The sequence below is a fragment of the Chelonus insularis genome, unplaced genomic scaffold (genome assembly GCF_013357705.1).
Source record: "Chelonus insularis isolate UGA/USDA-ARS -01 unplaced genomic scaffold, ASM1335770v1 contig_398_pilon, whole genome shotgun sequence".
Taxonomy (NCBI): domain Eukaryota; kingdom Metazoa; phylum Arthropoda; class Insecta; order Hymenoptera; family Braconidae; genus Chelonus; species Chelonus insularis.
The window spans coordinates 380,389-393,288 of NW_023276553.1; the positions used below are offsets into that span (position 1 = coordinate 380,389).

Sequence of the window (12,900 nt, forward strand, 5' to 3'; positions counted from 1 at the left end):
GAACGTTCAATCAATGCAATAATTGCACTTTTCTCCTCATTGACATACAGAACACTTGACCCGAGATAGCTTGATAAGCTCCTAACACATGATTTATTTCAACCTGTCATCAGAAATTTTGATACATAAATCAACCGTAAGAGGAAGTGCGTTAGATCTAATATAATAGACGAAAAGGCCTATTAATAATGAAGTCACTAAAATTGCATGTGAGAAAAAAAAATAAATGTAATGAAGAATAATTCATCAAGAAAAAAGAAATAGAAATATTTTCTCAGGTAATTATGTAATTAATTGAAGCTTAAAAAAATGGTGAAGTAATCTGGATTTTTGTTTGGGCTTCTTGCATCACGAATTTAGTAATTAAAATATTTTTATTCAAAAAGACCTTGAGGTGTTGACGTCAACATAGTGTCTGGACCTCCCCAACAAGGACTAAATACTTCTTCTCTTAAGGTCGAAACCAGTATAGTGTAAGAGCGGGAGCCGTCGACAGCACGAGATCGCAATTACGGTGCGAGTGTGCACGTGACCGGTATTCCGTCGTGCCGACAAGTGTCCGCGACACACAGTATTAGTACGAGATGGAAGTCCGGATGAGAAGAGGTGCACAAGAGCAACGAGAGGAGGACAGGAAGAGTTACATAGAGAGTAAGAGAGCACGCCATCCTCGTGCTGGTCGCGCGTCATGGCGTGTGCTCGGTACAGAGTTATTTTCCCCTTTCCGTGCTGCACACTACTGTTGAAGAGCAAGAGGGTGCAGGTGTGTCGTTGGAAATTCCCCCGCATGCTGGCCCAGCAGGCTACGACCAAGCTGTGGGAACATTTCGTCCCGCGAGCTTCCCACGATACGCTCCTCCGGCTGGTAGCTGCGGTATACAAGTTCTTTCTCTGTCACACAGCTGCTCGTAACCCTCGTTGCAACGTGTTAGCCCGTTTTCAAACAGGGGAATCGGCCCAAGTGCCAGGCCAATGGTGGGGAGCGACCAGTAGTATATAAACCCGTATAAGGCCCCCACTCGGTCAGAAAACACTCAGATCAACTCGGCACTCCGAGCTAGAGAGTACCCTGTTCTCCAAGTAATCTTGCGAGTTTTAATATTTTTTTCCAATTTTGTGATAACGAGTGACAAGTGACAGTTTTCTATTTGAAAAAAAATGGCACCACACACTACAAGTTACGCTGCTGTTGGAGCTGGTATGGAGTACGAAGAACCTGTGTCGCGGACTTATCAGTACCGCAAAGTGATGAAACCAATGTTGGAGAGAAAAAGACGTGCTCGTATCAATCGTTGCCTAGATGAGCTCAAGGATCTCATGGTCAACGCACTTCAAGCTGAAGGAGAAAACGTTGCTAAACTGGAGAAAGCTGACATCCTCGAATTGACAGTTCGTCATCTTCACACTCTCAGAGCTGCTAGAAGACTTACTCTTACACCTGAGAATACATACGTTGACAGATTCCGTGAAGGATTTACTCAATGTGCTCAAGAAGTATCAACATTCTTATCAACTCCAGTTGCTGCTGCTGTACATCCTGCTGCTGGTGCTCAGCTGATGCGTCATCTTGGAGGATGTCTTCGCAGATTAGAAGGATCAACAAATCCATCAACTCTCCATCAATCATCACCAACGACCAAGGTTCCGGTCAACATGCCTCAAAATGTCTACACACCACCTCAAAGTCCCATGAGCGTTGCCAGTTTATCTGGGGATTCAACCGAGACTGCAGCTGTTTGGCGCCCATGGTGAAGCTGTTTGTTTTAAACATATGACTGGAACATGTCACTGATATTTAAATCGTCGACTGGGGACTGGCCTGTTGGACACTCGCCCGTCGGATCCTGCTACAGATCACATGAGAGAGGAGCAGAAAAAAATATTTACGACAAATCAATGTCTTCCAATTTAATTGTAATTCTTTTTGGCAATCGCGATTTATCATTTACTATTATTAGAATCGCATTATAATTAACAAAATAATGAATATTTTCTTGTTAACTTGATTAATTAGTTGAATAATTTAAAGAAAAAAATATTGTATGGGTGATGAAGCTTTAAGTAATGTCTGTGATAAGGTTTTTTCGTACCTGAGATTACTATTTTCTCATATAAAATAATAATAACTTTTATTATTATAAAGTAATACAAAAGTTAATTTGTTATGTTTAAGATGCATTTTAAGCCTTACCACATTTATGTATCGAACTGAAAGATTAATAACATTGATAATTATACATTTTTAATAAATAAACAATTGTTAATTTACTATAATTCAATATTTATTTTATAATTTTAAAAATCTACCCAATACTATCCATACTCCTATTTCATGTCTTTGCCAACTCTCTTAATAGCTATAAGTCAAAAAAAAATTTACTGATTTAAATTTTAAATTTGGAAGCTCAAATATCTAATGTATACATAATACTAGACACCGATTATCATGTCTGGCACATTCAATTGAGTGATTAACGTATAGATAAATGAATCCCTTTTGCTGCAGCCACGGCATTTTATAGATTCTATGACGACCATTCATACTCCAACAATGATTTATGTTTTACTACTAGACATCAATTATTATAATTTTACACATCATATTTGATGCTTGATCACGATATATAAACGTTTACATACTCTTCAGCTGTGCTGACAATATCACAAGTGTTGATGAAATTTATTTTAATCTCAAATCACATGAAATCCTTTTCTTCTTTCACATTTATTACGCAAAAATTCTAATTTTTTGATATAAATTTATTTTTATTAGATATTATTAATTTCTTTTTGACTACATCAAATTTTAATTAAATCTCAAACATCTTTGAATATCAACGATCCAGTGAGACGATCTATTTAAGCTAGGATATTCATGAAAAGTTTGAATTATTATCAAATCATTTTTGTCATGAGAGAAGATACGTTTAATTTGTTACATTAATGAACTCATTGATCCATTCAAGGTGAAATAATACGTAATAATACAAAAACTATCTAGTTGTAGACATGATATTGTTTGACATATTTATAGTTATCGATGTTTACCATAAGATTATTACAAGTTCAAACGAGTTTACAATGAAGGACGTTTTCTGATAAGAGATATACAATCTAGCTTTTTTGATACGAAAGAAAATTTCAAGACGTAATTTTCGTCAAAAATCTTTTAATTAAAAGTAAATCATCAATTAAGATTGTCATGAAATATTATTGATAATGTTTGATAAGAAAATTTAAACAATTGGTGGATTTTAAAACTGAAATGACAAAAAATTTATCTTGTCTAATATTATTTTTAAATATATTTCATTTAAAATAACTCACAGATGTTAAAATATTTTATTCATAAAATTTTTATCTATTTCACATGTTCAAATTTCTTCACAAACAATTGGGTTAATCACTTTTCTATGAATTATTTCAAAATTTATGTTTAACCATAAGAACATTGAACTCATGATAAGATTTACTATTATCATGTCACGTATAATATTTGTATTTCTCTTTGTTACAGTTTCTCTCCACGTGAAGTACATTTGATAATGTCGAACACTTGTTGGAGACATTAACAGGTAATGATAACAGAATAACTGTTATATTATTAATATAATAGCCACAACAATATGTAAGTTTATACGTATTGTTTAATAATAATAGAATATAACTTTCTATTTTTTTTTTCTTTCTTAATTTAAATTTAAAATACTTAAATAAATATTTTTTTATTTACTTTATTTAGAAAGAAAATCAAAATGGATATCATTTCTTATAATCATCATAAATTGATGAGTAATAACGACATCGGAAATGACATTGAAGAAGATATTGATCAAGACTATGAAGAAGAACTGCCAGACTCAAGTGATTCAATGCCTACGGTGACAGACTCCGAGTCAAGTGATGATAACAACGGCAAGTTACCACTGAGAAGAAGCCTTTTTCCCAACGTACCACCTTACATTGTCTTCCACTCGTACGATTCAACTGGTCATGAATTACCTGCTGCGGTCACCAAGCACCTTAAGTGGGAATTGAGCAACATTACTCCTCAACTCGTGAGAAGGACCGTTGTAAACTCAGGCTTTCGACTGGAAAAAAAATCCCAAGAGTGGCTTGGAACGTGGGGAAAGCACATGAAGTCTAATTGCTTCAAGTATCTTCAAAATAATCAGAAAGTTAATCATTTTCCTGGGACATTTCACGTCGGTCGAAAAGATAGACTTTGGAGAAATCTTTGTAGAATGATGATAAAGCATGGAAGAAGAGAATTTGGTTTTGTACCACGTACTTACGTATTGCCTCAGGACCTACGTAGCTTCCGCCAAACTTGGGAGAAGACTGGTGGCAAAGAGAAGTGGATAATAAAGCCTCCAGCATCAGCACGAGGATTGGGGATTCGTGTTGTTCACAAGTGGTCTCAGATCCCAAAAAAACGACCGTTAGTCGTACAACAATATCTCTCCAAACCTCTACTGATTGGCGGTGCGAAATTTGACCTTCGACTTTATGTTCTCGTATCGAGCATTAATCCTCTACGTATATATATTTATCCAGATGGCCTCGTTCGGTTTGCTTCAGTCAAATATGTCGATGACATCAACTACCTCAGTGATCGTCTCATGCACCTGACCAACTACAGTATTAATAAAACTAGTGCTACATACACGAGTAATGAATGCGCTGATGCTGCTAATGGACACAAGTGGACTGTCAAAACTCTTTGGTCATATTTAGAAAAGGAAGGAGTGAATACCAAAAAAATTTGGACTGACATCAAAGACATTGTCATCAAAACAATGATTGCTGTTGAGTCACCTATCAATACTCTGACAAGGACAAATGTCACATCTAGATATAATTGCTTTGAACTATTTGGTGTTGATATTCTTCTTGATGAAAATCTTAAACCTTGGCTGCTGGAAGTCAACATATCACCATCTCTTCAATCATCATCAGCGCTGGATATCGCTGTCAAAGGACCATTGATTGCAAATGTTCTTAATATTGTAGGATTTCATTTACCATCAAAAATCTCAGTTCGAGAAGTTGAAAATTTGAAAAAACTTTATGGCTTTGATCGAGTTTGTCAAAATTCGGAACTTGAAAGGATGCGCTTGTCTACTCATGAGAAACAAAAACAAGCTCTCTATGTTGAATTAGATAGAGAAGATTATTTGGATGATATTTTAGAAGATCTCACTCCTGATGATGTCAGACATTTAATTTTGTATGAAGATGAGCTTACCCAAACCAATCGATTTGAGCAAATTTTTCCAACAAAATATACCCATCCTTATCTGGACTTTTTCGATGTTCCAAGATATTACAATAAATTATTCGATGCTTGGGAAGAAAAATACTCTAATAATCGTGAGAAAGGAATTGCTTTACTCCAAAAACTCTGTCATGAAAAATTTCATCTTGAGCATTCAGTTACCTAGTTAACATAAGTTTAATATTCTTTTGCTTATTGTGTTCAAGTCAATATTTAGGTGATGAATTCATGCATAAATTTACTTCATGTTAAAAACATTTCATGATATTTATAAAAGCCATCGAAAAACAAATCATAACTAATTGTTATTAATTAATGAAATTGAATGTCGAATTAAATTAATTTTTTATAAAAAATTATTGATAGAAATGAATTGATAACTCATTTTTACTGCGATAAAAATTAATTTTAATATAAAATAAATTTTTAGAAATTATTGTAAAATTATAGCTATTTTTACTAGATGAAAATTGTTAAAAGTTTATGTTTATCAATACCAAAAAAAAAACACTCACTCACTTGATCGTTTGAGGAAAAAATTGTAGTCATTGAATATTCATTTAATGAATAAAAAAAAAGCCATCGCCGTATATTTGTGCCTTAAATTAAACTGAAAAGATTGTAATGCCTTTTTGTCTCATTATTAAACTGTTTTCAAATAAATCTAATGTCTCCAACTTATTTACACAATAGATTAAATATACTCTAAGATAAATAGATTCACATTATAAATCACATGAGTTTAGATAATATGTAATCTTATTGACTATAGTCTTACAACTAGTTTTAAAATGGAAGATGAGACATAGCCGTTAAATGTGATATAAAAATAGACATCTTAAAAGAAACTAAGCTGTAAGGTTTCACGGTCATAAAGCAAGTAGGGTTAATAAATATGTACTGACAATTTAATGTCTCTATTGTCATCGCAAAAGAACCAGACGGTCTCCTAAGTGTCTGCCTGATTTGGTTAATGTAAAGTGGTCCAGATTTTTTAGCTTCCGTCCGTTTGAATTCAATTATTATTTCTTTGTGTCAGTTAGAAAGTCATAAATCTTTATTAAAAATCGGAAATGCTTGTGAATCATCCTCCAATCAAGTAGCAGCTATGATTGAATAATTAAATTAATAGAATAATGAATGATCATATTGATTACCTTTGAATAGTAGATGAAATTAGTTAGTGGTTGAAGGGATAAGAACGATTTGATAAGTGAAAATAATTCAAGAGAAGTCATGTAATGTCCTGAGATGAAATTTGCGTTGTCTTCTCAAGTAACAAAAAGTCGTTTGAAGACAATAGGCTCGCACGGAACAGTCAATAAATTGATATCGTTATTGTAACAACATAATAGACATATTTTCTTATTTAAATTGCAGTCTCGTACGTGTGACATACGTGCCGATTCTCCGGCCTTGTCTTTGTCAATGTATATTCATTCATGAGACAGAGCTAAGAGTGCGTATAACTAATATACCTTTTGAATGCATGAGGCTAAGGACCCTTGACTCTTTGCCATTACCAATTTAACATAATAATAAACATCATCATAATCATAATAATAAATAATGATTTTATATATCATAAAATTAAAGCTAAGATAAATTTATTATAGCAGTTAATAAAAATATTGTGGTTACTTTTTATTTGATAGGATGTCCTATTGTAACTTAAAATGTATATTATGCTAATTAAACGGTAACTAAGGGATATACCTGGTGGTTAGTTGATATTTGCATTCGACCAAAACGAAAAAAAAAGTTCTTTCTTAATGAGTGTAAATAAATAGATTGACTTGTCCAAGTGACTGTGGCTGATGATGTCAAAGGACCAGTTGGTGAAATTTTTTTTATTGGAACAATAAGAGGAGCCAAGAGCGATCTAGAGTCTCGTGCCGGCGCAGAATCCAACGGCAGAAGCGGGGGCGTGCACAACTCGAGGTAACGACTTAATAAACTGCTGGCGCGGAAGCCAGGTCGTCGAAAGAGAGGGAGTCAAGAGTAAGATAAGTAGAGGAAGAGAAAGAAATGGAAGACAAGAAGAAAGAAGAAGGCGGGGGCGGCTACTGTGAGCAAAAGAGTTGGCATCGGTCAGGTGCGTCGCGTGCCCACTTTACCGTCTCGTGTTTTGTTTTGGGAAGTCTCGAGCATGCACGTTCCCACGCTTCTGAGGACCCAAGAGTGCTTGGACACTCTCTTCGCATATATAGCTAACATACAACCAATCGGGATTCACAATCACGCACTCTTGGCGCACGACGCGCGTCCGAATCTTTGCCGTCGTCGTGTCTTTATGTCCTTCTGCTGCGCCACGAAGAAGTGCCAAGAAGAAAAGAAGCCGCTCGTGCCCCCGACATATGAACACGTACTTGTCTTTTTATATAACCTTCCTTTTCTCACTGCAAATTCATTCTGAATTCTCACGTCATAATTTTGCTCTTTTTTTTTCTCGTCTGACAGCTCGAGTGTAAAGTAATTTTTTGAGGTCACACGCGGTGACCTCAACTTCCCTTCAAAATTTTGGTATGTATTATTGTACTCGGTAATTTTTAATCTCGCGTGTCTTGATCCTCTTTCCGATGGAAATAATGTTCTTGCATTGATGCAGAATCGCTCTTCACCGCTCGATTCACCAAAGCTTTTAGTTTATGATCCTGCATCACGATATACCCGGCTAAATAATAAAAAGCATGAATTACGTCTACAACAGCTGCTAAAATAAAATTAATTATCAACAGTTGTTAAATGCTTTTTTTTTATTGCATATATAGAATTAAAAAACAACCTTCTCCATTAGCCTCTCTATTACTGATCATTATTGTATGTCTCAATAAAATATAATTAGTATGGAAAGTCATCTAAGGGCCAAATGAAAGGCAGTTATTATTGCATCAACTTTGAATTCAAGTTTGAAATAATAAACTCAATGTTTTCCCACAAATAATTCATGTATCCTTGACGTTTTCTTATAAGTCAATATTAATGTATATTTAATACAAAAAAATATATATATGAATGACGAAATGGAGTAACAAAAATATTTTTTCAGTATAAAAGTATTTCTTCCACTGTTTATTCGGCACAGAGAAAAACATTATAAAATTGATATGACAATTCTTTGTTAATATTTTTCAATCAAATATTAAACAAATGTTTTATCGATTAAATTTATAGCTGTCAAGGCAGAAAACTTTTTTTTTAAATTCCACTATATTATTCTCATATTTAAAAATAGAATAAAAATGTCAGTTAATAATATACCTTTTTATTCTTTACAAAAAATTACCAGACAAGCGTATCCTTTATTGAGGTAATTCTCAATTAATACGATAATAACATCATGTTAAATTCACTACTTCTCAAGCAACAAAATGACTCAGTTGTTTTACTTTGTTGCAAGAATCCAAATCATATACTCTGCAAAATACCTCGACTTTGTAATTCTATAAAAAAATTTAAGGTCATCCATTTTTATGAAATAACTCATAAGAAGTGTAATTTGCATATTTAAAAAAAAAACCTAATAACCATCTGAATGAATTTCTTCCACTTTCATATCAACATGTTCAACTTCACCTTGAACTCTCTTGATTTCGTTGCATTTTGTAGAATGATCCTTATTACTATCATCCATGATAATTATTGGAGCACAAAGCAGTTCTACAGACATAATTATAAATGATTGGAATGTTTAAGTGTCCCTTGAACGACAAATAAAATAATATCACCGCGAAATACACTCCCGCGTTTTTCAAGGACTGAGCATAACTTCACGCCTCCTTACTTCTCTATACCATTCTCCATATACATACGTAGTATGTACTTTTAATGTTTACTTTTTCTTGCGCCTATAAAGACATTCTTACTTCGAAATACCGCAGGCATAGCAAATATCGTCACGCATGTCATTCCCAGAGGTACTAGGTATTGAAACGTTGATGCATGTCAATATGTCATTCGTGGTACTGACCATTGTACTTACAGGATGTACGGTATAGTTAAACGTGATCGTAAACAAGAGAAGGAAGAAACAGACATGTGCGTGATATTTTTTTCTAATCTTTAATTTTAATTGTTCTACTAGTTTCTCCGAAATCATTCAATTATGCATTCCATTCTTAATTACATTACAATCTTTTTAGATATAACTTTCTATATTTTTTATTATTACTAAAAAAATTTTTTTCTTTTATTTTTTCATTAATTATTATTTCCCAACTCAATAAAATCAAACTTGTGCCCATCATTCTGAAGAAAACTAAATTAAATATTAAATGTGGATTACACAAGTTTTAGAATCCTTTATCGTCACTTAAAAACAGTGATTTGTTTTCAAAAAATAATTTAGTCAGCCCAAGTAAACAATAATTTGACTTTTAAAATAAATTTTTCCCAACACCTGTAAGTAATGAATATATCCTGACTAAGAAGTTAATCCCAGTTTCCAAGTCTCATTGTCTGGATAATCTTCTAATGATGCAAAAAAAAATACCCAAGGACCCGTTGTCAAAGACTTAATTAGTTGATTTGTTCAGCTGAGTGAGCTGTTAAAAGTTAAAATGAGGTAATTTGTACAGTTACTTGAATGACTATTAACAAATCGAAGTCGGGTCTTTCCATTCTAAAATTAAACAAAATAGATTGTTAGTTTGATTTATTAAACAATAATTATCAATCTCGTCACACTAACTTGGTTACACATGAGGCTTAATGCTCCAACCGAAGGATTCATTACTTTTGTGAGTTTATTTTTTTACCTGTATCCATGGATCAAAGTCCTTAAGCTTGAGGTGTAAAAAAAAAATTTTTGGATTATTTAAAATAGTTTTTTTTTTTTTTAAATTTAATAAGAACTTAAAGATATCGATATATTATATTAAATATCGATATATTCCAGACTATCGTTTATCAAATCCATTGATACACATACATAAATACTTTTCTACCTTCTTCACCAAAATTATAGTAATTTAATAAACAAAATTTATCAAGATTATCTTTATTGTGCATAATGAATATACTGAAAGACACTATAAACCCACAGAAAAAATTTTATGTGCTTAACAATGACAAAGAGTATTGTATTTTGTCATTTTCTCACTATCACTAATAATTATCACCATAATTTTGAAGGACATAAAGTTTAAACTATTTCATGAAACTCTTTCAAACGTAAATTCTTTCTATTTCTTCTTATGATTACATTCAATTGACGCAAAGCTTTTATTTGGGTCATTTTTTTTCGATGACGATAAATTTTTATTTCTCCACACAAAATGATGAGACTCAGACACATAAAAAGAATTAAAAAAACTATAAGAGGGTATACGTGAAATAGCTCCACTGGTATCCAATATTTCTTCAATTTGTCCTAAAAAATAGAAAAAAAATATTATTTCAATACTTTCAATCCGAATAAATTATAAATTGAAATATCTTAAAATTATAATTACTCCGTTGATTTCTAAGAACTTCAATTCTTTAAGATATTTAGATCTCAAACCATATTCTATTATACGAAGCATTCTGAAAATTGATCAATATTTTAGCCAATTAACTTATAAAAAATTATAAGAATATTATATAATTTACTCACTGAATATTCAGTATTTCCTTCAATGGACTTTTTTTTTGTAAGCCCATGACATAAAAATCCCTCAGTACCGTAGCGACAGTTGTAATTATACATCCTTCTGGAGGATTATATCTTCGTAATATTGTTCTGTACGATAATAATGCATATTTATTTATATTACATAGATTTTGGAATCCTTTGACTTCAGATTGCGGCAAAGATTTCATTTCCTTTAATATTTTTTTAGCCATTTGTGTTTCTAATTTAATCGGAGAGTTCTTGAACAAAAATATTCATTAAAGCATCTCATCACTTTTTTCGTTAACTTTCAAAAATTTATATTTTCATATATATACCGAAAAATCATAGACACGACTAGAGTGAGAAGGCAAAGCTAATCTATAAGTTTTATCCTTTAGAAAATCATTTACAGAATTGAAAGGAATATTAATATTGGAACCGTTTGTTAGACTTTGAATAAGTTGAGCTGAATAAGCTGTCAAAAATAGAACTGATGCTATTTGTATGGTAACTTGAACGATACGAATTGATGTGGAACTTGATGTTCCTGATTCTAAAAAAAGTAAATCAAATCAAAGATATCAAAAGCTTACTTTCAGCAACAAGTTCACACCTTTACCACATATAAGTCCAAAGATTTTGAAAACACAATGAAGAAAACCTGAAGGTTTTGGTTTCAATCGTGTCCATGATTTTAATTTATCATCTGCATCACATACCATCTCCATAAAAAAATATAGAATACTACTGAACATAATTACAATAATGATAAAGATCCAAATCATTTTGTCGAATGGTTTCAAAAATTCAGTCCAATGAATTATTCTATTTGAATTTTTAATGTATAGATATAACCTTTGGAACAAAATTATAAATATAATATTAATTTTAACAGATAAAATTTTATTTAAATTCATGAAAGAGTTCAATACCTAGCTGAAGTAAAAGGCATAGTACTATCAATCAATTTCAACCTCTGTTGGCCCATAAACATTGGTGTGATACTAATATCAGCACTTTTATTAACAAATAAAGCTATAACACCACTACAATTAGAACTATTTTCACAATAGCCTGTATTCGACATAAAAGTAATTTTCTTACTGTAAAAAATTATCTGTCTATAGAAACAGTTAAATAAATAATCTTAATTTATTGATTCACAGACTCACGTGAAGTTCATCGTTTCTGAAAACAAGTCGAAAATTCGCATGAAAAAAATATATTTACTGAAAATACTATTTGATGTTTCAAACATGATCGAAGTTGCCGCCTAATAAGAAATATTAATTATATTAATAAATAATTGAATATGATTCTAAATTTGATACAAGAGTAATTTATATTACGACGGCGCGTAGCTTGAGTCCTTGTAAATTTTTTCTTCGTTGGAAAAAAGATAATTTTTGTGGTATCAGCCCATCTGATGAATCCCAAATTCCAAATGCTTGCAATTTCAACCCTGGAGAATTTCCAAGATAGTAGGCTTCTGTTATCAATTCACTATTTGTTTTATTGATATGCTTTTTTGATACCATAAATTTGCAGTTGACTGGTATGTAAAAATTTTTAAATAATTTATTAATATTAATTTCTTTTTCAGCAAAAATCAACCAAGTGCCATGAGATACATCTACTGATTGTATAAATACCTTAAAAAAATACATCATTTATTTTTATTCATTTTAAAGTAGTAAAAAGCAACTTACTGTAGCTACCAATTGCGATCTTATTTCATCAGAATCATTCAAAATGATAAACAATGGGTTGGTCATTTTACTGATATTTTCACCAATCTATTAATTAAATTATTATTAATTTCTTTCAAATTCTAAGCAAATTTTTTTAATTATTATAATAAATTATTACATGCAATGGAAATCTTCTGAGATCGATAGTTGTAGTTTGTATTTGAAATTTACGAGTGAAGAATAATTGAATATCGATGATTCTTGTTACTGTTTCAGTGTCTAAATTAAACAAATCCTATATAATACTCTATGTTTGATTATTTACTTTTATTGCT

General features: G+C 31.9%; 3 protein-coding genes across 3 annotated transcripts in view; 2 read left to right on the forward strand and 1 right to left on the reverse strand.

Annotated features, from left to right (window-relative positions):
• Positions 1 to 5,941, forward strand: part of LOC118067882 (tubulin polyglutamylase TTLL4-like) — a 105,231-nt gene extending 99,290 nt beyond the window's left edge. Inside the window, exons 3-4 of the mRNA XM_035084884.1 lie at positions 3,518 to 3,575; positions 3,743 to 5,941. Of these exons, the coding sequence (XP_034940775.1) occupies positions 3,756 to 5,444 (1,689 nt within the window). The 5' untranslated portion in view covers positions 3,518 to 3,575; positions 3,743 to 3,755 and the 3' untranslated portion in view covers positions 5,445 to 5,941. The remainder of the gene's footprint in view (positions 1 to 3,517; positions 3,576 to 3,742) is intronic.
• LOC118067884 (enhancer of split mbeta protein-like) lies at positions 931 to 2,196 on the forward strand. The gene has a single exon (XM_035084886.1). It carries the CDS (start codon positions 1,159 to 1,161, stop codon positions 1,750 to 1,752), a length of 594 nt encoding a protein of 197 aa, XP_034940777.1. The 5' UTR covers positions 931 to 1,158; the 3' UTR covers positions 1,753 to 2,196.
• A 2,857-nt stretch (positions 5,942 to 8,798) lies between the features above and the next one.
• LOC118067896 (uncharacterized) lies at positions 8,799 to 12,649 on the reverse strand. The gene is made up of 10 exons (XM_035084902.1): positions 12,584 to 12,649; positions 12,224 to 12,526; positions 12,105 to 12,147; positions 11,807 to 11,948; positions 11,494 to 11,621; positions 11,210 to 11,427; positions 10,875 to 11,131; positions 10,732 to 10,757; positions 10,608 to 10,649; positions 8,799 to 8,938 (listed from the first exon to the last, which is right to left on the reverse strand). The coding sequence occupies exons 1-10, from the start codon at positions 12,647 to 12,649 to the stop codon at positions 8,799 to 8,801; spliced, it is 1,365 nt and encodes a 454-aa protein (XP_034940793.1).
• Positions 12,650 to 12,900: the final 251 nt, after the last annotated feature.